Below are 26,916 nucleotides of genomic sequence, written 5' to 3'. Positions count from 1 at the left end.
CATTGAGATTTATTTAACTGGTTCATTTCAATGATTAGTTCATTCAAAGTTAAGAAATTATTTGTATGTTGAGAAATCAGGAAAGTTTGTTTTCTAACCTATGAATATAAAGTAGAGTGAGAGGGTGAGATCTACTTGTTCTAAGTCTTGAAGGACATGGCGACCAGGAACAACCAATTCAACTCATTAAGTACAGATAATAATTTGTTAAATAAATCAGTTAGTTTTAAGTGCAAAATGTGTTTTGATAAACTTTTTTGTATAAATTCAACACTTTTAAGGTAGTTTTATTTAATTAAAGGAAAACTTTGTGGATTTTAATTGAATTTTAATTTCCATCCAAATAGAGCTTGAAACATAGGCATTGTGATGGGGCAAGGCCAGATGGCTATGGAAGAGTAGTCCTTTTGGGATCCAGGAAGTGGGTGGGCGAAGCCCGTCCACTGCTAAAGGATCCCCCCCAGCCTAGAAAGAGCCTAGAAGGAGGATCCACAGGACCTAGATTCCAAATAATTCCAGGGGACAACTAATGAAATAACAGGGACAGGAGTGTGGTCAAAGGGTCAAACAAAGGGAACTGGACGGAGACACCGAGCAGAAAACCCCGGACAGCGCCCACTGCTCCTCAAAGGTGTCAAGGGAGTCAGAGGACGCCGCCCAGAGGAACTCTGCCCGGATGCGTGAACGGACCGAGGATGGGAAATAGGCCCCACAGTCACAGGAGACTCCATCGGCCAACCTCCTCACTCTGGTTTTATAGATGGCCGTTTTAGCTAGGGCCAGGAGGAGGTTGACCAGGAGATCCCGTGAGTTTGTGGGGCCATGGATAGGGAGTGCATAAATGAGAAGGTGAGGGGAAAAGTGCAACCAAAAGCGTGATAAAATATTAGTGAGGAGCCAGAATGGGGCTGTAGCCTGGCACACTCCAGGTAGACATGTGCCAGGGTTTCCTTCATGCCGCAAAAGGGGCAGGTGTCTGGGATTGAAGTGAACCATGCCAAGTACACACCCGTGCTCACGGCTCCGTGAAGGAGCCGCCAATTGACATCCCCTGCGGGTCTCGGGACTAAGGTGGAATATAGGCTGGCCCATCAGGGCTCCTCCAAAGGTGGCAGGAGGTCCCACCATTTTGTATCGGGGCGGGACACGAGGGTGAGGGTGTGAAAGGTGTGGAGCACGAGTGTGTATAGATGTTTTCTTGGCGCGGTTTGAAAGCAGACGGGCTGCATCTCGTGCAGCCAGCTTCCAGGGAAGGGGTGAGGGGGTCGGTTGGGTCCATGGGGCAGGGGTCCAATTAAAAGGTCCGGTGGGCCTGGGGTAGGGGGTGGGCGGGGCGTGCCCTCGTGCAGGACCTGGTCGAGATAAACCCGAGCAGTTGGCGGCAAAGCAGCCTTCACCTCCTGAAGTATGCGCCGGGGAGTACAAGGTCTGGAAAGCCCCATGCGCTCAGCAAGCGTCAGGGGATCCAGCCAGTCTCCCGGTCATAGTCCAGGAGGTCTCCGACTCTTGTGACCTCTGCCAGGACCAACCTCTGGCGCACTGAGCGGGACTCCGCTACCTGCACACGGAGCTGGGGGTTGTGTAACGGGCTCCGCGAGGAGATCTGCCCCCTCGGTGGCCGCCACGGACCTGGTCGTTGTAAAGAGTTTCCAGGTCCGGAGGAGGTCCTGGTAGAAGACCGGCTGCCCGGAGAGGTCTCGCGGAAGACCTCTCGGATGGAGATAAAGGAGCTGCCGGTCGTATCGGAGCCCTCGGAAGCGGCGCAGGAAGGCATGCACCAGTATGCTCCACGCCGGACTACCTGCACCATAAAGGAGCCTCTGCAGGGTCTGGAGGCGGAAGACATGGACCTGAGTAAGCAGACATTTTAAGCCCTGCCCTCCCTCCTCCAGAGGTAGATGGAGAACCCCTGCAGGGACCCAGGGCAGTCCTGACCAAAAGAACTCCAGAATCGATGTTCGGAGGTTGGCCAGGAAAGCCGGGGCCGGGACCAGGGTGTTGAGCCGGTACCAGAGCATGGACAGGACTAGTTGATTAAGCACTAGCGCTCTCCCTCGAAGGGAGAGGCACCGGAGTAGTCCTGTCCATTTCCGGAGCCGCTCTATCACCCCGCCCTCTAAATTCTGCCAGTTCTCCGGCGGAGAGGGATGCGTGGCAGAAAGGTAAACGCCCAGATAGAGCAGCGGACCCATGCTCCACCGGATGGCCTGAAGCGCGGGTGGGAGGGAGCTCGCCTGCCGCCAGTCCCCTACCACCAAGCCAGAGCTCTTGACCCAGTTGACTCGCGCAGAGGAGGCTGCCAAATAGATGGCCTGGCAAGCCTCCACCCGCACCAAGTCACCCAGGTCCTGGACCACGAGGAGCACGTCATCAGCGTACGCCGACAGGACCAGCCGCAGCTCCGGCTCCCACAGCACCAACCCTGTCAACCTCCTTCGGAGGAGACAGAGGAAGGGCTCGATTGCCAGAGCGTACAGCTGGCCCGAGAGGGGGCACCCCTGCCGTACTCCTCGCCCGAAGCTGACGGGTTCGGTCAGGGTCCAGTTGAGCCTGACCAGATACTCTGCGGAAGCGTACAGCACCCGGAGAAAATTCACAAACCTGGGTCCAAAGCCAAACGCCTGCAGAGTGCTCAGGAGATACCCGTGATCCACCCTGTCGAACGCCTTCTCCTGATCTAAGGACAGGAGGGCGAATGACAGACCGTCCCTACACCCGAGTTCCAATAGGTCCCGGACCAGATATAGGTTGTCGAAGATGCTGCGGCCCGGGACAGTGTAGGTCTGGTCTGGGTGGACCACATCCGCCAGCACGGACCCTAGCCGCAACGAGATGGCTTTTGCCATGACTTTGTAGTCCGTGCTGAGGAGGGAGACGGGACGCCAATTTCGTAAATCGCGGAGGTCCCCCTTCTTCGGCAATAAGGCGAGCACGGCTCGCCTGCACGAAAGAGGGAGGACCCCGCTCTGCAAAGACTCGGCCCAGACGGTGACTAGGTCTGGGCCCAGGACGTCCCAGAACACGCGGTAGAACTCCACGGTCAGCCCGTCCGTGCCCGGAGATTTATTGGTGGGCATGCGACGGAGAGCTTCCGAGAACTCAGCCAGAGTGAGAGGCAGCTCTAGCCTGTCTCGGTCGCCCGCGCTGACCGTCGGGAGCTCCTCCCAAAGCACTCTGCAAGCGTTAGGATCGGTCGGCTCCGGGGAGAAAAGGCTTGCGTAGAAGGCTCTCGCCCTCCCGCACAACTCCATCGGATCCGTGAGGGGGGTGCCATCTTCTGCCAGTAGGCAGATGATATGTTTCTTAGCCCCCCTCTTTTTCTCCAGGGCGTAGAAGAAGCGGGAGCCGCAATCCATCTCCCGAAGGAGACGGATGCGGGATCGAACAAAGGCACCCCGGGCCCGATGGTCCTCGAAGGTCCGGAGCTCCTCCCGCTTCTCCCGGCATGCTCCGCAGAGGGGTGGATCCTCGGGGCTGGCGGCCAGACGCCTCTCCAGCTCTAAGACCTCCCGTTCCAACTGCTCTATCGCTGCATCCCTCCGTCGGCTGGTGCCCCGGGTGTAGTCACGGCAGAAGAGCCGAGCGCGCACCTTCCCTACGTCCCACCATCGCCGTGCCGAGGGAAAGGCACGCCGCTGCCCTCGCCAGGCCAGCCAGAACTCCCGGAAGGACGCCACGAAGCCCACATCCTCCAGCAAGCTGTTGTTAATATGCCAATAGGCCGGCCCCGGCCTCTCCGCGCAGAGGGAGGCTGTCACGGTGGCTATATGATGGTCAGAAAAAGGGGCCAGCCGGATGCTGGAGGAGTGGGCTCATGAAAGATGAAAGCGTGATAAATAAAGGTGGTGCAACCGGGAGTGGCGCGACAGATGGGCCTCCACTCGGACAAAGGTGAACATGGAAGTGTCATCCGGGTGGTGGTCGCGCCAGACGTCCACCAGGGAGTGGTGTTCGACTATCTCCTGGAGGACGGCCACGGCGGCCGGGCTCTGCTCGGTCCCCGAGCGGTCCCGCTCCTCGAGGGTGATGTTAAAGTCCCCTCCCAGGACCAGGCACTCCTGAGGATCCAAGGTGCCGAGGAAGGCGGATGCCTGCTGATAGAATTGCAGCCGCTCTGGGCTCGCTGCCAGGGCATAGATGTTGACGAGGTTGACTACGAGCCCCTCCATGCGGACCCGGAGGTGCAGCAGGCGGCCCGGCACAGTCTCGGCGACCCCCAGCACCTCGGGCCGTAGGTTGGGGGAGAACAGGGTCGCCACTCCAGCCGTACGAACTGTGAGGTGGCTAAAGTAGATCCTGTCCCCCCCAATCCAGGTGTCTTCGGCGGTTGGATCCGTATGGGTCTCCTGCAGGAAAACCACAGAGTACCTCCCCTCCCGAAGGAAGGAGAGCATCTGGGACCTGCGGAGACCCATCCTACAGCCACGGGTGTTCAATGTTGCGATGGTAAAGGGTGCCATGAGGAGGGCTGGGGGGGATCCTCGCCGGCAGGGATGCTCGCGGCTCCCGACGGGCCACGCAGCAGTCTGTGACCCACCCCGTAGGTGCGTAAGGAGTCACGGAAGAGGCGGACCCGCTGGTAGGCCGTGGCGCCCTGCCTCCCAGTCCTTTTACCCTCCCCCATGAGGACCCTTGCGGCCCGAGGATTTGATTAAAGTCCCCCCATCGCTGGAGGGCAAGCTGGACTTTGTTGCGGGAGCCACGGATGTCTTCTAGAAACTCCTGTGACTCCTCTCGCAGCGCATGGGGGGCTGGGGTTACGGTCTGGTTACTCCACGACGGGACCCTTGCTACAGCCCCATGGCCCACTGAGATGGGCAGACAGGGTGCGGACCCCCGATGGGGCTCCTGATGGGTTGACCTGAATGCTGGGGCGATAGGGGGCAGCGGAGGGAGGATGGCAGCCCCTGGTGGGTCGGGACGGGTAAACACAAAGGCCGCTCCCTGGGAGTCATCTGTTGGAAAGGGGAAGGAGACAGTCCCAGGGGTGGCAATAACATCTCGGGAGGTGGATGGGATAAGGGCGGGGCAGAGGTAGAGGTGAGAGTCTGGGTCGGGAGAGGGCTCTCACCGATGCCGGGCGCAAGCTCTCTGGTGGATTTGGCAGCCACGGCATCAGGAGGTGGACTTTCTTCTGTAGGGTCCTCTCCCGGGAAGGAGGTCGAATGCTCCTCACCAGCGAGGGATGCCTCTGGTGGCTCAGGTTCCAGCCGCGTGGCACTGGCCGTTGCCTCAACAGGCTCGGCGGATCTCAGCGGGGTGCCCTCCGCAGCCGGTTTGATGGAGGAGTCCAGGGGCTCCTTGGAGGTGGGAGCAGAAGCAACGGTTAGGGGGAGGGAACATGGGGGAAGGGGGGTTGGAGTGAAGTCGCCCAGATCGAGGCCCGCTGGCATAGGATCGTCCTCCCCCTGGGTGACCGGGGTCAGACCCAGGGCCTCGATCTCCTCATATATAGACGGGAAATTGTTTTCCGCTACCTCGGGATTCTCCCTGCCGGCACCTTACGCGGCGGTTGCTTCGGGGCACACTGGGGTTTCAGATGGTACCTCGGAGGTCTTGGAGGGGAGGGACTCCCGTGGAGGGGAGATACCGCCTTCCAGTGCTGCCACGTCTTCCCCAGCCGGCTCTGGTGGATGGAGCACACCCGTGGGTAGAGCGGAAGGGTCGGCATCAGTGCCCCTCTTCCTGGTCTTCCGGGGGGCCTCCGCGTCAGATGGGAGGAGCGGAGCTCGAGCCTTCCGCTTGCCCCGCTTCCCTTGGACTAGGGCCCAGCCCTCCATGGCATCATCCGGGGGCTGGCTAGCAGGGGTTGTGTCAGGGGGCAGAGGCAGTGGCTCAGGGACTCGAGGGGGTAACGGTGGGGCAGCACAAGGGAGGGAAGATTCCCCTTGGGGCGGGCCCTCTCCCATGCTTGGCGCTGTCCCTGCCGCACCCTCCTCCACAGGCCCCGCCAGATTGCAAGCAGCTGTGGCGGGGTTCTCCCGCTCGTCTGGGCATAGTGGGGGAGTTGCCCCTTGGGCCTGAGCGGGAGCAATGGTGGATTGTGAAGGAGGAGGGGCGGTTTCAGGTGCCGGGCAGCCAGGGGCGTCGGCGATGACGGGGCCGGTGCCCTGCCGGGGCTCGGGGATCCTGGATGGCCCTTCTTCCCGGGCCAGGGGGCAGTCCCTCCGGACGTGCCCCATCGCCCGGCAGAGGTAGCACCGGGCCTCCCCCGTGGAATAATGCACCCTGTAAGGGGTCCCCTGGTAGGGGACTAGGAAGGACCCCTCCAGTGCCTCTCCGTCGCGCGCCGCCGGCAGCAGTTGAAGCTGCACTTGCCGGCGGAAGGAGAGGACGTGACGGAGGGCGGGGTCTTTGCAGCCCAACGGGAGCGGGCTGATGACAGAGATGGGCTTTCCCAAGGTAGAAAGGGCGGGTAACAGGGCGGCATTGGGGAGAAAGGGAGGGACGGAGGTCAGAACCAGGCGGACGCCCAGGTCCTCTAGCGGCTCTAAGGGGACGAACACGCCCCCGACCGCCAGGCCCTTCTCCACCGCCTCCTGGGCGGCGGCCTCCGATGCTAAGAAGAAGACGACCTTGCCATACATTTTGGAGGCTGCCACAATGGCCGTGGGCCCCACCACCCTCGCCAATGCCCGCACATAGGTCTCCACGTGGGGCGAGGCGGGCACCAGGAGGCAACGGACGCCGTGCTTCCTGGTCATGGTGGGAAAGGGGCGCCGGCCGCTATAGATGGTAGCGGAGGCGGTGGGCTGGAGAAATGATGTAGCGGCAGGCGGGGGGGCTGCCGCCACCTGGGCGTATGCTCTAGGGGCCGGGGGAGGGACACCTGCAGAGCTGGTGGAGGGAACAGCGGGGAGGGGCGCCCCAGCTGGAGATGGGGCCGGGGCATTGGGGGCAGCCCCTGCCATGGAGGGCCTGGTCTTTTTAGCGGGGCCCTTCCCCTTCTTCTTCCCCTGGCCCTTCCCGCCGGCTGGGAGGACTCCCCCCAAATCTGAGGGGGTGATAGACGTGGCAACAGTGGAGGTCACCCCGGTGCCCGTCGCTGCTGGTGCCCCAGCGGGGGCGATGGCAGATGGTTTGGCAGCGGACGTAGAAGCTTGGGGGGGTGACGGAGGGGTAGGCGGGGGGAGGGAGAGCTCGGGCTACTGGAGAGGTCTCACCCGTCTCATCCCCCGCCATCATGAGCAAGGAGGAAAGGGGGACACCAAAAGGAGGAGGGGAGAGGGGAAGCAGGTCGACCACTCCTCCCCGCTAGGCTGCAGGCAGGGGAGGAGGGCGCCAAAAGGGGTGGGCTGGACGGGGGGCAATCAGGGGTTAGGGGTCAGTCACCGACACAAGGTGGAAATTCCGGCTCCTCTTGGTGCACTACGGGGGGGGGGGATTCAACAACATCGAAGGTGCAGTGAAGAGGGTTGCAACTAAAAAGGGGAATTGCACAAGCGCATGGGAGGGGGCATGGGCACACGGAGCGAGGGGCTAAGCGGTCTGGGGGTAGAACAGGGAAACCAAGGGGCTAGCTTCAGAGGCTGGGGCGGGGCAAACAAACAAAGGCTGCAGAAGGAAATGGGCGGGGCAGGCAAACAAACTGAAGCTAGTAAGGGGGGCTGGAGCAAAAGAGGAGGCAAAACAAGTGGCAAATGGGGCAGGTAGTAAAGGGCAAAGCTGGGGGGTAGGCAGTCCAGGGGGGGCACATGCGCCCATGTGCACTTGCACAAGTCTTTTTTAGCTGGCTGCTGCTTCTGGTCCAAAGGGTGGAAATAGGGCGTGGCAAGCCAAGCAAGCAGCTGAGTCCAGAGGCTGGAGCTGAGGCAGATGGTATACAGCCAGTGGGGGTGGTGGAGGGGGCAGTGGTGGTGGTAGTAGTGATGGGGGGTGGGGGGGACACACAGATGGATTGGGGGGCAGCTCCACACCACACCCCCTGTGTCCCTACAAGCACAGTCAAGACCCCCACCACAAGAGCACAGTTTGAAAATTACTTAGTCTTAGGGCCCCTCCACGGTGGTCTGCAAAGTCTCTAGGTGCTCCCCCACTGGTAGATGGTCCTCTTCTTCTCCTCCTCGGGCTTCAGCAGCTCCAGGCAGCGGCCTCTGCAGCAGCAGCAGCTCCAGGAACTCCAGGTTGTGGTCCAGGCAGGCAGAAAGGACCCCTCTCAGGTGGTGGTGGTGGTGTCCACAACAGCAGTGGCTGGGGTCCCCACTCCTCCTCTCTGGGGAGTGGGCTAGCAGCCTCCCCCCCCCCGGGGCTGCAGTTTCAACAGTAGCAGCACCCGAGAATGGGGGGTCCAGCAACCAGGTAGCAGAGAACTGGGGGGGTGGTGTCTGGCCCAGCCAGGGGAGCAGCTGGAGCAGCAGGGAGAGCTTAGGGCCTAGCAGCAGGAGTAGCAGCTTCCCACCTCCCTCCAAGCTAGACGGCTGTGGGAGAGCAGTGGGAGGGAGAGAGATTCGCTCCAGGCTAAACAAATCCCAATAAGACCAGGATAAGTGAAATGGCAACTGCTCCAGGTCAATTAAGACACCTGGGGCCAATTAAGAACTTTCCAGAAGGCAGGGAGAAGGCTAGGTTGATTGGGACACCTGAAGCCAATCAGGGGCAGGCTGAAACTAGTTAAAAGCCTCCCAGTCAGTCAGGTGGGTGGGCATCTGAGGAGCTGTGGGAGGAAGTTGCGCGGTTGGAGAGGCTGAGTAGTACACACCATATCAGGCACAAGGAAGGAGGCCCTGAGGTGAGGGTGAAGTGGAGCTTGAGGAAGTGAGAGCTGCTGTAGGGGAAGTAGCCCAGGAAATTGTATGTGTCCCGTTTCTAAAAGGTTAGCTACCGTAGCTGATATTATTAGGGTCCCTGGGCTGGAGCCCAGAGTAGAGGGCGGACCTGGGCTCTTCCCCCTCCCCCCTGTGTCCCCTCCCTGATTAATCACTGAGACGTGGAGACAACAGAGACTGTGCAAAGGACTGTGCACTGACTTAGGATGAAAATGGCTCAATAGCCTGTGACCCTTGTCCAGGGTGAAAGTAAGTTAGAAGACTTACTGGTACGCCAGAGTCCTGAGCAAGGGGCGTGGCCTCAACTGGAAGAGGTGTGGCCTTAAATCCCCGGGCCCTTTATATCTTGATTTAAAGGGCCAGGGCTCCAGCTGTGGTAGTGGTGGCTGGGAGCCCAGGGCCCCTTAAATCACCCCGAGCTACCAGCTGCAGAGGCAGCTGGGAGCCCCGGGGCTCGGTGGTGATTTAAAGGTCCCAGGGCTCCAGCTGCCGCTACCTCAGCAGACCCCCAAACCCTTTAAATCCCTGCCAGAGCCCCACCACCGCTACCCCGGGGCTCGAGCAGCAGAGCTCAGGCCAGGATTTAAAGAGCCCCGGGGGGGGGGTAGTGTTGGCTGAAGTTCTGGGGCCCTTTAAATCCCTGCCACAGCCCCGCCACTGCTACCCCAGGGCTTTAAATTGCCCTCTCAGAAAGCTGGTCCTGGTACGGTGCACCGGCTCTTACCGGTACGCCATACTGGGGTGTACCGGCTTACTTTCACCTCTGCCCTTGTCTCTAGACAGAGAAGGGTTATGTGGAGGGTCACAGTGAGCCTCTGAGGCAAGCGAAATCCACCAGGAAACACCGGACCCATGGAGACAAGGACAGAGTTTTGTCACAGCATCTAGAGAACTTGAATCACAAGTGAAAAATGAATTTATTAAATAAGAAATCCATCATTCACCATTTTCTCATGTAACGAAGAAAAAATTAAGCATCTGAATAAATGTAAGTTAAGCTATGTAGCTGATTGATTAATTACATGATATGAGCCCAGATCCTCAAAGATTTGTAGACATCTAACTCTCCTTGATTTCAATGGAAGTTAGGAGCCCAAATACCTTTAGAATCTGGGCCATAGCGTATCTTCCTGGTTAGCAAGAAGAAGCACCAAATGTAGTATAATTGTGAATCAATATGTTTTAATGGTTACCAACTAATAAGAATCAATCTTTCTTTAGGAAAATAACTAAAAAGTCCAAATGCAAAACATGATGAAAATCAATTATTTAAATCAAGGTTTCCTGCTTGCTGATTTAAATCATGATTAAAATCACTTATTGAAATCTCTTCAATAAATCCTTCCTGCACCACCCCATAACCAGAAAAAGTTGGCAGCCTCATTCCATTAAAATGAATGAAAGCACATCTAGTACCTCCCTTTCTAGTCCCTTATAGTCACTGATCTGGATGCTCAAAAAAGTTAGGTTCTTAAGTCCCAGTTTCGGGCCAGATGCACAAAACTCCTGCCTCAGCCCTGTAGGTGCCTAAATGATCAGGATAAAAGTTTGCTAGATATCTGTTTTGGCCTCTAGGCATGTGCACCACTGCCTCCCTTTGGGCGTCCACGCACCTATCTCTTACCTCAACCCCAGAGATTCCCAGATCAGGCAAAGACAGGAATTTAGCCACCTCAGTCGCATGTGGAGCCCAGTCTGATCGGCATGCTTAGAGGCCACCTGCTGGATCAAGTCACATTCAAAATGTGGTGGTAGGGCCCACCTTCTCCCTTGTAGCCCAGTGGCTGTCACTTACCTGGGATGTGAGAGACTCAGGTTCATTTTCCCTTCTCTGCCTTACAGGGAGAAAAGGTTTGAATGGTGGAGGTGTCTCCCACCTCTCCTGGGTAAATCCAGACATTGGGCCAGAGAGAATAAGAATGACTCTGGAGCACAATTAGGTACCAGCTGGGAGACCCGGGCCCCCATTTCAATCCCTCTTTCGTTACTTAATCACAGAGAAACAGTTTCCGCAGGAATCACACATCAGAATAACCCATAGCCCAGTGATTAGAGCCTCTCTTGAGAGGTGGGAGATGCCTGCACAAATCCTTTCTCCCCCTCTTGCAGAGAGGGGAAAATTAAACTTATTTCGCCCACATCCCCGGTAAATGCCCTGGCCTCTGGGCTAAAGGTTATAAGGTGGGCAACCACCTCCCCCATGCTAAAATGGCATCAGCACCTAGCTCTACAGAGGGTTCCCAGCTTCAGACTCACAAGCTGACATGTGAGTGTCCAGACGTTTGTATCTATCTCTGAGAGAGGGAAGGCCTTCACAGCCCCCTGCCAGAGGCTTGCTTAAGTGGCTCTGCCTAGCATGATGGCTTTTGGGAGTCAGTCTTCAGGCTCCTATAGGAGCTTTAGAGCGTGCCTGGCTTAGGCTTTGGGAGTTGCAACAATTTTTCTAGGCACCTATAATTAGGCTGAGCATCACAATGCCTAACTCCTCTTGAGCATTCAGCCCATCCTTTCATCCTAGTAACCTCCATGGGTTGTAAAGTGAGTTTAGTTGACTATAAGTTAGAGCAAACCAGATCTCATGGGTTGAGCAGAACCCCTCGAGGCTGGCCCCAGGCAGACTGCGGTCCTTGCTGGACAGGTTTCCCATCAGGTCCCTGTCTCTTTGTGGCTGTCAACACCCCCCGTCTCCCGGATCTCAGTGCCAAAGGGCTGTGGGGTGCTTGGGGCCGGCTCTCTCTCTATTTCACTCTTGGCCATGCACAGCAGCTGGATACCAAAGGAAGCTCACAAGAAGTGGAAACGTAAACAGATGACTAGGGAGGAGTATAAAAATATTACTTGAGCATGCAGGGGTGTAATCAAGAAGGCCAAAGCACAATTAGAGTTGCAGCTAGCAAGGGATGTGAAGGGTAACAAGATGGGTTTCTACAGGTATGTTAGTAAGCTTTGGGATGTATGGCCACTGGGAGGCATTCACAGACAGAGGACAGTTCTCTCGGCATGGACTTCATCTGAGTAGGGAAGGAAATAGACTTCTAGGATCAAGGCTGGCACAACTGATGAAGAGAGCTTTAAACTAGGAATTAGGGGGAGATGGTTGGGAGATGTCCAGGTAATCTCCATGCCAGATTTTAGCATTAAGAGGGAAGAAGACGAAGTAAGAAAGGATACAGCCGTGGGTAGGAGAATGTATATAAGGAGCGAGGGCGGTGTGGATACTAGTCTAATAGGTTATACTGGCTGTAGAATGACTGTGCCTAATAGGGTACAAAACGTGAGCGAGGCCAAACAGCAAAAATTAAGATGTTTGTACACCAATGCGAGGAGCCTAGGTAACAAAATGGAGGAACTAGAGCTACTGGTGCAGGAAGTGAAACCAGATATTATAGGGATAACAGAAACATGGTGGAATAGTAGTCATGACTGGACTACAGGTATTGAAGGGTATGTGCTGTTTAGGAAAGACAGAAGCAAAGGTAAAGGTGGTGGAGTAGCATTGTATATCAATGATGAGGTAGAATGTAAAGAAATAAGAAGCGATGCAATGGATAAGACAGAGTCCGTGTGGGCAAAAATTACATTGGGGAAGATAACTAGTAAAGCCTCTCCTACGATAGTGCTTGGGGTGTGCTATAGACCTCCGGGATCTAACCTGGATATGGATAGAGCCCTTTTTAATGTTTTTAATAAAGTAAATACTAATGGAAACTGCGTGATCATGGGAGACTTTAACTTCCCAGATATAGACTGGAGGACCAGTGCTAGTAATAATAATAGGGCTCAGATTTTCCCAAATGCGATAGCTGATGGATTCCTTCATCAAGTAGTTGCTGAACCGACTAGAGGGGATGCCATTTTAGATTTAATTTTGGTGAGTAGCGAGGACCTCATAGAAGAAATGGTTGTAGGGGACAATCTTGGCTCAAGTGATCATGAGCTAATTCAGTTCAAACTGAACAGAAGGATTAACAAAAATAAATCTGCAACTAGAGTTTTTGATTTCAAAAGGCTGACTTTCAAAAATTAAGGAAATTAGTTAGGGAAGTGGATTGGACTGAAGAACTTATGGATCTAAAGGTAGAGGAGGCCTGGGATTACTTTAAATCAAAGCTGCAGAAGCTATCGGAAGCCTGTATCCCAAGAAAGGGGAAAAAATTCATAGGCAGGAGTTGTAGACCAAGATGGATGAGCAAGCATCTTAGAGAGGTGATTAAGAAGAAGCAGAAAGCATACAGGGAGTGGAAGATGGGAGGGATCAGGAAGGAAAGCTACCTAATTGAGGTCAGAACATGTAGGGATAAAGTGAGACAGGCTAAAAGTCGAGTAGAGTTGGAGCTTGCAAAGGGAATTAAAACCAATAGTAAAAGGTTCTATAGCCATATAAATAAGAAGAAAACTAAGAAAGAAGAAGTGGGGCCGCTAAACACTGAGGATGGAGTGGAGGTTAAAGATAATCTAGGCATGGCCCAATATCTAAACAAATACTTTGCCTCAGTCTTTAATAAGGCAAAAGAGAATCTTAGGGATAACGGTAGCATGACAAATGGGAATGAGGATATGGAGGTAGATATTACCATATCTGAGGTAGAAGCACAACTCAAACAGCTTAATGGGACTAAATCGGGGGGCCCAGATAACCTTCATCCAAGAATATTAAAGGAATTGGCACCTGAAATTGCAAGCCCATTAGCAAGAATTTTTAATGAATCTGTAAACTCAGGAGTAGTACCGAATGATTGGAGAATTGCTAATGTAGTCCCTATTTTTAAGAAAGGAAAAAAAAGTGATCCGGGTAACTACAGGCCAGTTAGTTTGACATCTGTAGTATGCAAGGTCCTGGAAAAAAATTTGAAGGAGAAATTAGTTAAGGACATTGAAGTCAATGGTAAATGGGACAAAATACAACATGGTTTTCAAAAGGTAGATCGTGCCAAACCAATCTAATCTCCTTTTTTGAAAAAGTAACAGATTTTTTTAGATAAAGGAAATGCAGTGGATCTAATTTACCTAGATTTCAGTAAGGCATTTGATACCGTGCCACATGGGGAATTATTAGTTAAATTGGAGAAGATGGGGATCAATATGAACATCAAAAGGTGGATAAGGAATTGGTTAAAGGGGAGACTGCAACGGGTCCTACTGAAAGGCGAACTGTCAGGTTGGAGGGAGGTTACCAGTGGAGTTCCTCAGGGATCGTTTTTGGGACCAATCTTATTTAATCTTTTTATTACTGACCTTGGCACAAAAAGTGGGAGTGTGCTAATAAAGTTTGCAGATGATACAAAGCTGGGAGGTATTGCCAATTCAGAGAAGGATCGGGATATTATACAGGAGGATCTGGGTGACCTTGTAAACTGGAGTAATAGCAATAGGATGAAATTTAATAGTGAGAAGTGTAAGGTTATGCATTTAGGGATTAATAACAAGAATTTTAGTTATAAGTTGGGGACGCATCAGTTAGAAGTAACGGAAGAGGAGAAGGACCTTGGAGTATTGGTTGATCATAGGATGACTATGAACTGCCAATGTGATATGGTTGTGAAAAAAGCTAATGCGGTTTTGGGATGCATCAGGAGGGGCATGTCCAGTAGAGATAAGGAGGTTTTAGTACCGTTATACAAGGCTCTGGTGAGACCTCACCTAGAATACTGTGTGCAGTTCTGGTCTCCCATGTTTAAAAAGGATGAATTCAAACTGGAGCAGGTACAGAGAAGGGCTACTAGGATGATCCGAGGAAAGGAAAACTTGTCTTATGAAAGGAGACTTAAGGAGCTTGGCTTGTTCAGCCTAACTAAAAGAAGGTTGAGGGGAGATATGATTGCTCTCTATAAATATATCAGAGGGATAAATACAGGAGAGGGAGAGGAATTATTTCAGCTCAGCACCAATGTGGACACAAGAACAAATGGGTATAAACTGGCCACCAGGAAGTTTAGACTAGAAATCAGATGAAGGTTTCTAACCATCAGAGGAGTGAAGTTTTGGAATAGCCTTCCAAGGGAAGCAGTGGGGGCAAAAGATCTATCTGGCTTTAAGATTCTACTCGATAAGCTTATGGAGGAGATGGTATAATGGGATTTTGGTAATTTAATTGATCCTTAAATATTCAGGGTAAATAGGCCTAATCCCCTGAGATGGGATATGAGATGGATGGGATCTGAGTTACCCAGGAAAGAATTTTCTGTAGTATCTGGCTGGTGAATCTTGCCCATACGCTCAGGGTTTAGCTGATCGCCATATTTGGGGTTGGGAAGGAATTTTCCTCCAGGGCAGATTGGAGAGGCCCTGGAGGTTTTTCGCCTTCCTCTGTAGCATGGGGCACGGGTCACTTGAGGGAGGCTTCTCTGCTCCTTGAAGTCTTTAAACCACGATTTGAGGACTTCAATAGCTCAGACATAGGTGAGGTTTTTCGTAGGAGTGGGTGGGTGAGATTCTGTGGCCTGCGTTGTGCAGGAGGTCGGACTGGATGATCAGAATGGTCCCTTCTGACCTTAGTATCTATGAATCTAACAAGAAGGTGGTAAGGGAAAGTGTGGGGCACTTACCCCTGATGGCAACTATTAGCACCTTTTAGCCTATCAGTGTACATGCTTCTGTGCATACGGTCTATGTCCTCACACTTGAGTCCTGCTCAGATACCAAGCAACTTGGAGACACAGATGCCATGAGACCCCAGGGATAGGCTATTTTGTGTTTATTTTGCTCTAAATCAACCCCTCTGTCTCCTTCCCCAGGGAATAAACAGGTCAAGTGTGAAAGTCTCACTGCCTTTTGTGGGGAGGGGATATTTAATATTTTCCCTCCATTCCCCCTCTGGGCAAGTGAATTTATAATGAGGGATTAAAGAGGGTTAATTTCCCTTTGACCCCAGTGACCTGCCCCAGGCTCTGACTCTGTCACTCTCTCCCCAGTGGATGTGACTCTGGATCCAGCCACAGCTCAGTCCAACCTCATCCTGTCCGAGGATCGGAAAAGTGTGAGACACGGAGACACACAACAGGATCTTCCCGACAACCCGGAGAGATTTGAACCTTATGTCATTGTTCTGGGCACGGAGGGGTTCACGGGCGGGAGGCATTACTGGGAGGTGGAGGTGGGAAAGAAGCCTGAGTGGACTCTGGGGGTTTGCAGGGACTCTGTGAGGAGGAAGGGAAGTATCAGTGTCACATCTGAGAGTGGGTACTTTGTGGTGTGTTTGAGAGACGGAGAAAAATACTGGGCCCGCACTTCCCCCCTAACTCGCCTCCCTGTGAGTGTCAGGCCCGGCCAGGTGGGGGTTTTCCTGGACTATGAGGCAGGTGAGGTCTCGTTTTACAATGTGACTGACCGGTCCCATCTCTTCACTTTCACTGGCACCTTCTCCGGGATGCTCCGCCCTTATTTCAGTCCTTGTCTCAATGAAGGGGGTAAAAACGTGGATCCCCTGATAATCCGCCCGGTCCCGGCTCCGCCCGGAGGGAATCCCGGTCCCTGCCAGTGACCCCCGCAGCAGAGACTGGCCCCTCCCACCACTGACCAGCCCCCAGGCCTGTTCCCAGGGGGAGGGTGTAAAGGCATCAGCTGCCTGCCCCCGCTACCTCCTCCCCTCTCAGCTCTCAGCACCAGGCCTGTGAGCTGAAGGGAGAGGAGAGAGGGAGAGAAGGGGTGGGGTGAGGTGAGGTCAGGCTGCGTGGAAGTGGGGATGCAGGGGCAGAGGGAGGTGCAGGTTCCTGGGCATATAAAGTGAAAATGTGGGTCTCATGCTGCAGGCATTTCAGACAATTATTTGCACATTGAGTGTGAGTGACAGTCAGAGAAATGCTCCTGCCTGGCCTGGTCTGAAGGGAGAGAGTCTCGAACAGTTGGGGGAGTCCCACGGCTCTGGGGAGGGCACTGGCCTGACTCAGCTACAGCACAGAGTCCTGCTGAGACAGGCAGTGTGGGAGGAGAGGGGTTGGTTGGCTTAGGGGATGAAGTTGCTGCCCCTGACTGGACAGGGGAGACCTGAGAGGGACCTGAGAGTGGCTATCCTTCAACAAAAAAACTTCAAAAACAGACTCCAACGAGAGACTGCTGAATTGGAATTAATTTGCAAACTGGATACAATTAACTTAGGCTTGAATAGAGGCTGGGAGTGGATGAGTAATTACATAAAGTACAACTATTTCCCCATGTTATTTCTCCCCCCACCCCACCCCCCACTGTTCCTCAGACATTCTTGTTAACTGCTGGAAATGGCCCACCTTGATTATCACCACAGAAGGTTTTCCTCCTTCCCCCGCACTCCTGCTGGTGATGGCTCATCTTAAGTGATCACTCTCCTTACAGTGTGTATGATAAACCCATTGTTTCATGTTCTCTGTGTGTGTGTATATAAATCTCTCCTCTGCTTTTTCCACCAAATGCATCCAATGAAGTGAGCTGTAGCTCACGAAAGCTTATGCTCTAATAAATTTGTTAGTCTCTAAGGTGCCACGGGTACTCCTTTTCTTTTTGCGAATACAGACTAACACAGCTGCTACTCTGAAACCTGGCTGGACAGTGTTTCTCTGGGGGAGCACTAGGCAACTCAGCCCGTTTCCCTACAGCTTGTCCACATGTGCTTGAGGCCCATCGAACTGAAATCACCCCCCATTACACAGAGTGACAGAGACCTTTTTCTGCCCATGATAGGACCCCACCCAGCATTACCTGGCTGGGGTATGTTTCCATGCAGCAGGGGGAGGGGGTTCAGTGGATTCCCAGGTCCCCTCAGGGCCTTTACCTGCATTATCTGACTCCTAGAGAAAAGCCAACCCCAGGAGCTGAGTGGGTGCAACTGGTCCAATGAGTGACAAGGAATGCCCCAGCATTTACTGTCCTGGGAGGTCTTCTCACAGGTCTGCTCCACCATGGCCACAAGGCTCCCACCACCCCACGTCCTTATTGTCTCTGCCTGGAACCTGGTCCCAGCGTGATGAAGGGAAGGGAGGGGATGGGGAATGGGGACAGCTGGAGAAGGAGGATCAGGCCAGAGTATGGGGATTGAGAGCCCAGCCCAAGGGCTGTGTGAGCAATGGGCCTAGAGTGTGTGAACGGGACCTGCTCATGGGAAGGGAACCCAGGAACTTTTCTCCTTCTTCCTCAATGAGCTTGCGCCAATCAGCCACACAGCCCCACTGACACACTCTTCTTTTCTGCATGGAACCTCCTTCAGTGCCTCAAAACTCCCTTCTCCTTCCTGTCCCTCTTCAAAACCCTCTTCCCAGCGAGTCCTGAAACCACCCTCTGTCCCAGCAGGGAACACGGAAACGTAGGTCAGTGCCCTGGGTCTGTACAGAGTGGGAGCTTCCTGAGCAGGGGCCATGTCTGGGAGGGGGAGGCTATAGGGATTCTGACCAGGTGCCTGAATGGCATGTCGGGGTAGACTGCAAGGAATAGGGCAGACAATCCCCCATATTGGTGGTTTCTTCTATAATTAGAGTTACCAAGTCAGTAACAAAATTGTCTTTGTAATACCACCCTGGTTACCAAGAAGCTAAATACAATCCCATTTAAGCATCCCAGCCCTTGACCCCAATCTTCAGAGACAATTCTAATATAGTGTGAGGTTATTGAAAACCTGATTCACCATATGTGAGGTTCACCAGTCCCCAAGTAAATATGAGTCCCAGATCTTACCCAATAATCACGCAGATGTCAATGCTTTAGTGACTGAAACAAAAGGTTTTAATAATAAAAGGGAAAAAGAAGGAAGAAAGTTGCAGTGGTTAAGAGATCAAGATACATACAGATATATGAAAAGTCTTCAGGTCCCAGTTTCATAGCAGAGATGGCAATGTTGCTGATTTGTAAAAGTCTTTCTGGAATCAAATTGAAAGGTTTTAGTCCAACAGTCAGTCCAAGGGTAGAGTTTGTTCAGATTCTTCCATGAGAATTCCAGGGTAAATCCAGAGTAAACCCAGAGACCTCAGTCTTGTGGCTTAGACCTTCTCTGTCAAAGTTTAAGCAGACCTGAGATAAAGAAGGATCAAGCCCTGTGACATTTTCTTAATAGTCTTCTAGCAATTGATAAACTTCTTGACAGCAATGATCACAGCAGCATCTTCTCCCAAGGAAGAATAGGCAGTGCAGATTGTTGCTTTGAAGCTAATCTTCTATGTCCTAGATGAACTAGTTGTGTTCATTTACATAAAACAATTAGTCAGTCAAACTGTCAAGACAATTCACAGGTAGTTTACTATGTGGAATTACAAGTTTCAAGGTGAGATTAGGATAATTATATTACTGTACCACAAGTCCCATCTAAATAATAATATGCCCTTTTGACCTCTGAATCCATAGAACACAGCATTATGAAACAGGAACAGGATTAGCATCTACAAGCTAATTAGATCACACTGTTAAAATTCTAACGAGATACAGGTAAACACAGACAAATACACTTAGCATCTACCCATGATTTCTATTACTACAAATAAATGGGTTAATGATTGCTGGTCTAGGACGTCTCTTTGAAATTTACATACAAGTAGATTGTCTTGGTTACATTTCAATATGTCTTGTTAAGTTATAGGTCATACCCAAGTTGACCATTCTGTCAGCATCACAGAAGCACTGTTAAGAAAGATGCTTTTGGAACCTTTTACAGAACCAACATCATGTTTGTTGTTTGAGTATTCTGTTAATTAGATTCTTCTTTCTTTCACTGAAAAAAGTCTCTGCAGTTATCGTTATACTCCAGGTGCTTTGTTGCGATGTGTCATTTCAACTTTGCAGGTTTCATTGCTTCATATGATAGGATTTGTAAGCATACGATGCATTGCGGTTGTCAATCACTGAATTCCATAAAACCAAAATCAGTAGAACTTTTGTCAAACTTTCTCTTCTTCGTTTGTTTCTTACTATTTGACTGCATTGTCCATGGCTTCAGCACAACTCGCAGGACTAGTATGAGGTTGTTTGAAAAACGTATTCATTTTCAATATAACTCGCTCACACACTGTAAAAATATATTCCACTTTCACCTGCCAAACACGTCTCAGTCAAAACGGACGTCACTTATGATTTGCTCTTGCAAAGCCGTGAGATTTTTTATGTTGATGCTTATGCAATGTGAGTATTACGGCATTGTTCATGCACCATGGAATACACTGTGTAAACAGAAATCATTGATTTGTCAATAGGCAAATGCAGACAGGAGTGATGTGTGGCTCTTGACAGTGGAGGCAGTGACACGTGACCACCCTCCTCATCACTTCTGGATCTAACAGAGGTTTTCAAACTGTGGGCCAAGCTCTGATCTGACCGAGCAAAGAGGGGTCCAGCTGTGCTGTGCGCAACCCTTGTCTGCCTGCTGCCCATGCTGCTCGGGGAAGAGGCAGAGCACAGAAGAACAACAGCCTCTGGGTTAGGCCCAATGTGCCAGGTTCTGCAGACCTAGCTGTTCTCATTGAAATGGACCCAAGATTTTCCATCAGTGCAGTTAATCCATCAGTTAATAAATCAGGGGTTAGATCGGGGTCTCAAACATGCAGCATGCATGCGACCCACAAAGTTATTTCCTGCGGCTCGCCATAGGAGCCAAGCTTCCCTCTGACCACATAAGGAATAGTTACAGGTGTTTATATTTTATTAAAACCCCCTTCACATTACAGTTTTTAAAAAGTTAATACATTGACTTTTAATAGCATACTATAATACTCTTCATTTTTCTCAATTTGACTATACTTTTGTGTTGTCGTATGAAAAGGTGTCAATGATGCGGCCATCGGGCCAATGTACTGGTCTTCATGTGACCCTCATGGTGATTTGAGTTGGAGACCCCTGGGTTAGATTAACCTCACTAAATATGTCACAGCTCTGTGTGAGGTAGCTAAGTCAACCTACGTTTTAGGTGTAGGCCTCCGGAAGAATAAGGGTCGGCTACATGACAGCCACTACAGCAGCCGAGGTTCAGCTCTGTCACTGAAGTGTTGTACTGTAGATGCTTCCTACAGTGGAAGTGGGTTTTCCATCACTCTAGTTAATCCCCCGTTCTGGGAGGCAGGTAGCCAGGTCAAAGGAAGAATTCCATTGTCTGCCCCCGGGGGTTAAGTCGATCTAGCTGTGGCACTCAGGAACAGTGGGGGGGGGGGAGAAGTAACATGGGGAAATAGTTTCCCCACCCCGCACTGTTCCTCAGACATTCTTGTTACAATCTCCCCACTGTATTTTCCACTGAATACATCCAATGAAGTGAGCTGTAGCTCACGAAAGCTTATGCTCAAATAAATTTGTTAGTCTCTAAGGTGCCACAAGTCCTCCTTTTCTTTTTGTAAATACAGACTAACACAGCTGCTACTCTGAAACCTTTTCAGACTGAGTGTCTCAGAGCCACAGAATCTCCCACTTTCCTGGAATTTCTCCCTTGGTCACTGGCTCCACCTAAATCTCTCCCCTGCAGGTTCCTTCCTCTGGGAAGGTGCAGGGAGCCCTGGCCACTGATGCTGTCACAGCCTGTCAACCCCGCACTCTTCGTTAGGGAGATGTGGGCACTAGAGCTCTGTGTGAAACATTTTCCTCACACACAGGATTGAAGCAAGATGGCCCAGGCCCTGCCAGCCAGGTGTTCACATTCATTGTGAACACAGCAGCCCTTGCTCTGCTGCAGGGAACATACATACAGGTGTGGAGTTAAGCACAGGTACTGTGGACTCTGCCCTAGGGACCAATCTCTGGAGTTGCCTGATTAGAACAGACCTCTGGTTTCATCACAAAATATCAACAATCAAAACGCAACTTTCTAGCCCTTGTGATTGAAAACTCTGAAAATGTGACCCAAGCATAACGGATACAGTGCCATGTGCCTGAGTCTGCAGAGAGCCTGAGCCAATAGCTCTGAGAGGAGGGAACTACCCCATGCATGTCAATGGGTGTTCTCTCTAAGAGCTGTTGCTCTAGAGTCCTCATTCACCTCTCCCAAGGTGGGGGCTCTGTGTGTGACAGGCCAGGAAGAAGACAGTGGACCCAGCTCGCCATCCCAAGAAAATACACAATACACAAATCTGCTAGGTAGTTTACAGGTACCTAAGTCCCTGTCCCAAAGAGCTTGCCCTGTATAAAGATGAATAGCGACAAACTCCCCCTTCCCTCCAAACAAGCATTTCTACTTTCTTTTCTTTTCAAACATAGTTTGAGCACCTGCTGAATTTTCTGCTGTACTCAGATTGTGTTTACCCCAAATAAAAAAAAGCCCTTTGACAGACTCTTTACACAAACTCTGATTTTTTTTGCCCAGGGCCATGTTTAACTCAGTGTTTGTGTACTACTCAGGTTAAATGACTGCACAATTGTCCCTTGAACCTCTGAAGTCTGTGATTATTAGCTAGCTTTCAACCCCCTGAGCTTCTCTCTCTCCACGTATATGCTCCACTGTCGTTCTTTGGTGCTTGACCCTGAGCAAACAGCAGAGTCAGTGCCAGAAAGGAAACACCCAGTTGTAGTGCAGGTTGGGTGTGTTTAAGTGAACCTTACTCTTGTTTCACGGTCCACAGGGAGCCATGGTGCCAAAGAACCCTGTGGCAAGTCTCCAGCATGAAGCTACTTGTCCAATCTGTGTGGCGTATTTCACGGAACCTGTCACTCTGCAGTGTGGGCACAATCTCAGCCAAGCCTGCACCAGTCAGTGCTGGGAGGGATCTGATACAGATACCTCCTGCCCCAAGTAAAGAGAGACTGTGCAACAAGAGCCATCAGACCAAATAGGTAACTAGTGATAGAAGTAGAAACAGCCAAACAGCTGAGTTCAGAGGCGCTGGACGGAGCAGGAGGGGAAAGGGTGTGTGAGGAACACTGCAAGTAGGGTGACCAGATGTCCCAATTTTATAGGGACAGTCCCAATTTTCTTATATAGGCTCCTATTACCCCCCACCCCCATCCTGATTTTTCACATTTGCTGTCTGGTCACCCTACCTGGAAGCCTCTGAAACTGTTCTGTGAGGAGGATCAAACTTCTATTTGTTTAGTTTGCCATCTGTCAGAGACGCACAAGGCCCAGGCTGTGGTTCATAGATACTAAGGTCAGAAGGGACCATTCTGATCATCTAACCTGACCTCCTGCACAACGCAGGCCACAGAATCTCACCCACCCACTCCTACGAAAAACCTCACCCATGTCTGAGCTATTGAAGTCCTTAAATCGTGGTTTAAAGACTTCAAGGAGCAGAGAATCCTCCCGCAAGTGACCCATGCCCCATGCTACAGAGGAAGGTGAAAAACCTCCAGGGCCTCTCCAATCTGCCCTGGAGGAAAATTCCTTCCCGACCCCAAATATGGCGATCAGCTAAACCCTGAGCATATGGGCAAGACTCACCAGCCAGATACTACAGAAAATTCTTTCCTGGGTAACTTAGATCCCATCCATCTAATATCCCATCTCAGGGGATTAGGCCTATTTACCCTGAATATTTAAAGATCAATTAATTACCAAAATCCCATTATCCCATCATACCATCTCCTCCATAAACTTATCAAGTAGAATCTTAAAACCAGATAGATCTTTTGCCCCCACTGCTTCCCTCGGAAGGCTATTCCAAAACTTCACTCCTCTGATGGTTAGAAACCTTTGTCTAATTTCAAGTCTAAACTTCCTGGTGGCCAGTTTATACCCATTTGTTCTTGTGTCCACATTGGTGCTGAGCTGAAATAATTCCTCTCCCTCTTCTGTATTTATCCCTCTGATATATTTATAGAGAGCAATCATATCTCCCCTCAACCTTCTTTTAGTTAGGCTAAACAAGCCAAGCTCCTTAAGTCTCCTTTCATAAGATAAATTTCAGAGTAGCAGCAGTGTTAGTCTGTATTCACAAAAAGAAAAGGAGTACTTGTGGCACCTTAGAGACTAACAAATTTATTAGAGCATAAGCTTTCAAGAAGCTCACTTCATCGGATGCATTTGGTGGAAAATGCAGTTAACAGATTACAGACCTAAGAGTGGCTATCCTTCAACAAAAAAGCTTCAAAAACAGACTCCAACGAGAGACTGCTGAATTGGAATTAATTTGCAAACTGGATACAATTAATTTAGGCTTGAATAGAGACTGGGAATGGATGAGTCATTACACAAAGTAAAACTATTTCCCCATGTTATTTCTCCCCCCCCCCCCCCCGTTCCTCAGATATTCTTGTTAACTGCTGTAAATAGCCTACCTTGCTTGTCACCATGAAAGGTTTTCCTCCTTTCCCCCCCCTGCTGCTGGTGATGGCTTATCTTAAGTGATCACTCTCCTTACAGTGTGTATGATAAACCCATTGTTTCATGTTCTCTGTGTGTGTATGTAAATCTCCCCTCTGTTTTTTCCACCAAATGCTTCTGATGAAGTGAGCTGTAGCTCACGAAAGCTTATGCTCTAATAAATTTGTTAGTCTCTAAGGTGCCACAAGTACTCCTTTTCTTTTTTCATAAGACAAGTTTTCCATTCCTTGGATCATCCTAGTAGCCCTTCTCTGTACATACTCCAGTTTGAATTCATCCTTTTTAAACATGGGAGACAAGAACTGCACACAGTATTCTAGGTGAGGTCTCACCAGTGCCTTGTATAATGGTACTAAAACCTCCTTATCTCTACTGGAAATGCCTCTCCTGATGCATCCCAAAACCGCATTAGCTTTTTTCACAGCCATATCACATTGCCAGTTCATAGTCATCCTATGATCAACCAATACTCCAAGGTCCTTCTCCTCTTCCGTTACTTCTAATTGATGCGTCCCCAACTTATAACTAAAATTCTTGTTATTAATCCCTAAATGCATAACCTTACACTTCTCACTATTAAATTTCATCCTATTACTATTACTCCAGTTTACAAGGTCATCCAGATCCTCCTGTATAATATCCCGATCCTTCTCTGAGTTGGCAATACCTCCCAGCTTTGTATCATCTGCAAACTTTATTAGCACACTCCCACTTTTTGTGCCAAGGTCAGTAATAAAAAGAGTAAATAAGATTGGTCCCAAAACTGATCCCTGAGGAAGGTAACCTCCCTCCAGACTGACAGTTCGCCTTTCAGTAGGACCCGTTGCAGTCTCCCCTTTAACCAATTCCTTATCTACCTTTTGATGTTCATATTGATCCCCATCTTCTCCAATTTAACTAATAATTCCCCATGTGGCACGGTATCAAATGCCTTACTGAAATCTAGGTAAATTAGATCCACTGCATTTCCTTTATCTAAAAAATTTGTTACTTTTTTCAAAAAAGGAGATTAGGTTGGTTTGGCACCATCTACCTTTTGTAAAACCATGTTGTATTTTGTCCCATTTACCATTGACTTCAATGTCCTTAACTAATTTCTCCTTCAAAACTTTTTCCAGGAGCTTGCATACTACAGATGTCAAACTAACTGGCCTGTAGTTATCCGGATCACTTTTTTTTCCTTTCTTAAAAATAGGAACTATATTAGCAATTCTCCAATCATTCGGTACTACTCCTGAGTTTACAGATTCATTAAAAATTCTTGCTAATGGGCTTGCAATTTCAGTTGCCAATTCCTTTAATATTCTTGGATGAAGATTATCTGGGCCCCCCGATTTAGTCCCATTAAGCTGTTTCAGTTTCGCTTCTACCTGAGATATGGTAATATCTACCTCCATATCCTCATTCCCATTTGTCATGCTACCATTATCCCTAAGATCCTCTTTAGCCTTATTAAAGAATGAGGCAAACCCTATTTGTTTAGATATTGGGCCATGCCTAGACTATCTTTAACCTCCACTCCATCCTCAGTGTTAAGTGGCCCCACTTCTTCTTTCTTAGTTTTCTTCTTATTTATATGGCTATAGAACCTTTTACTATTGGTTTTAATTCCCTTTGCAAGGTCCAACTCTACTCGACTTTTAGCCTGTCTCACTTTATCCCTACATGTTCTGACCTCAATTAGGTAGCTTTCCTTGCTGATCCCTCCCTTCTTCCACTCCCTGTATGCTTTCTGCTTCTTCTTAATCACCTCTCTAAGATGCTTGCTCATCCAGCTTGGTCTACAACTCCTTCCTATGAATTTTTTCCCCTTTCTTGGGATACAGGCTTCCGATAGCTTCTGCAGCTTTGATTTAAAGTAATCCCAGGCCTCCTCTACCTTTAGATCCATAAGTTCTTCAGTCCAATCCACTTCCCTAACTAATTTCCTTAATTTTTGAAAGTCAGCCTTTTGAAATCAAAAACTCTAGTTGCAGATTTATTTTTGTTAATCCTTCTGTTCAGTTTGAACTGAATTAGCTCATGATCACTTGAGCCAAGATTGTCCCCTACAACCATTTCTTCTATGAGGTCCTCGCTACTCACCAAAATTAAATCTAAAATGGCATCCCCTCTAGTCAGTTCAGCAACTACTTGATGAAGGAATCCATCAGCTATCGCATTTGGGAAAATCTGAGCCCTATTATTATTACTAGCACTGGTCCTCCAGTCTATATCTGGGAAGTTAAAGTCTCCCATGATCACGCAGTTTCCATTAGTATTTACTTTATTAAAGACATTAAAAAGGGCTCTATCCATATCCAAATTAGATCCCGGAGGTCTATAGCACACCCCAAGCAATATCGTAGGAGAGGCTTTACTAGTTTTCTTCCCCTGTGTAATTTTTGCCCAGACAGACTCTGTCTTATCGATTGCATTGCTTCTTATTTCTTTACATTCTACCTCATCATTGATATAAAATGCTACTCCATCACCTTTACCTTTGCTTCTGTCTTTCCTAAACAGCACATACCCTTCAATACCTGTAGTCCAGTCATGACTACTATTCCACCATGTTTCTGTTATCCCTATAATATCTGGTTTCACTTCCTGCACCAGTAGCTCTAGTTCCTCCATTTTGTTACCTAGGCTCCTCGCATTGGTGTACAAACATCTTAATTTTTGCTGTTTGGCCCGATGAGGCACAGTCATTCTACAGCCACAGAGCAGGCTGTCTAGGAGTACAAGGAATTGCTGTTAAGCTGAATGAGTTTCGATGTTGGATAACTTAATACATTAATAATCAGAGGAATAACTTTGGATTTTAATTTCAGATAAATTTCATAGCAAGTTGCCTATCACAGCTATTGGTGTAACCGCATCACTGAACTCTATAAAGCCTCCATTGCATGAAGCTGGCTACAAAAACATCTGGGAGGGAGCTACTCTCCCGCCCCCAAACTCCCCCCCAGAGCCTGA

General features: G+C 50.1%; 2 protein-coding genes across 6 annotated transcripts in view; both read left to right on the top strand.

The window, feature by feature from the left end:
- The window catches only part of LOC119856330 (butyrophilin subfamily 1 member A1-like), a 56,011-nt gene extending 39,276 nt beyond the window's left edge, over positions 1-16,735 (top strand). For all 5 annotated transcript variants that reach the window (XM_038403704.2, XM_043515385.1, XM_043515387.1 and 2 more), the window contains one exon: positions 15,677-16,735. In XM_038403704.2, the coding sequence (XP_038259632.1) occupies positions 15,677-16,245 (569 nt within the window). In that variant the 3' untranslated portion in view covers positions 16,246-16,735. The remainder of the gene's footprint in view (positions 1-15,676) is intronic.
- The window catches only part of LOC119856331 (class I histocompatibility antigen, F10 alpha chain-like), a 152,354-nt gene that overhangs the window by 95,894 nt on the left and 29,544 nt on the right, over positions 1-26,916 (top strand).

The sequence above is a fragment of the Dermochelys coriacea genome, chromosome 5, assembly GCF_009764565.3.
Source record: "Dermochelys coriacea isolate rDerCor1 chromosome 5, rDerCor1.pri.v4, whole genome shotgun sequence".
NCBI classification, from domain to species: domain Eukaryota; kingdom Metazoa; phylum Chordata; order Testudines; family Dermochelyidae; genus Dermochelys; species Dermochelys coriacea.
Note: the sequence above shows the minus strand (reverse complement) of the source record. Positions and strands in the feature narration are given on the sequence as shown.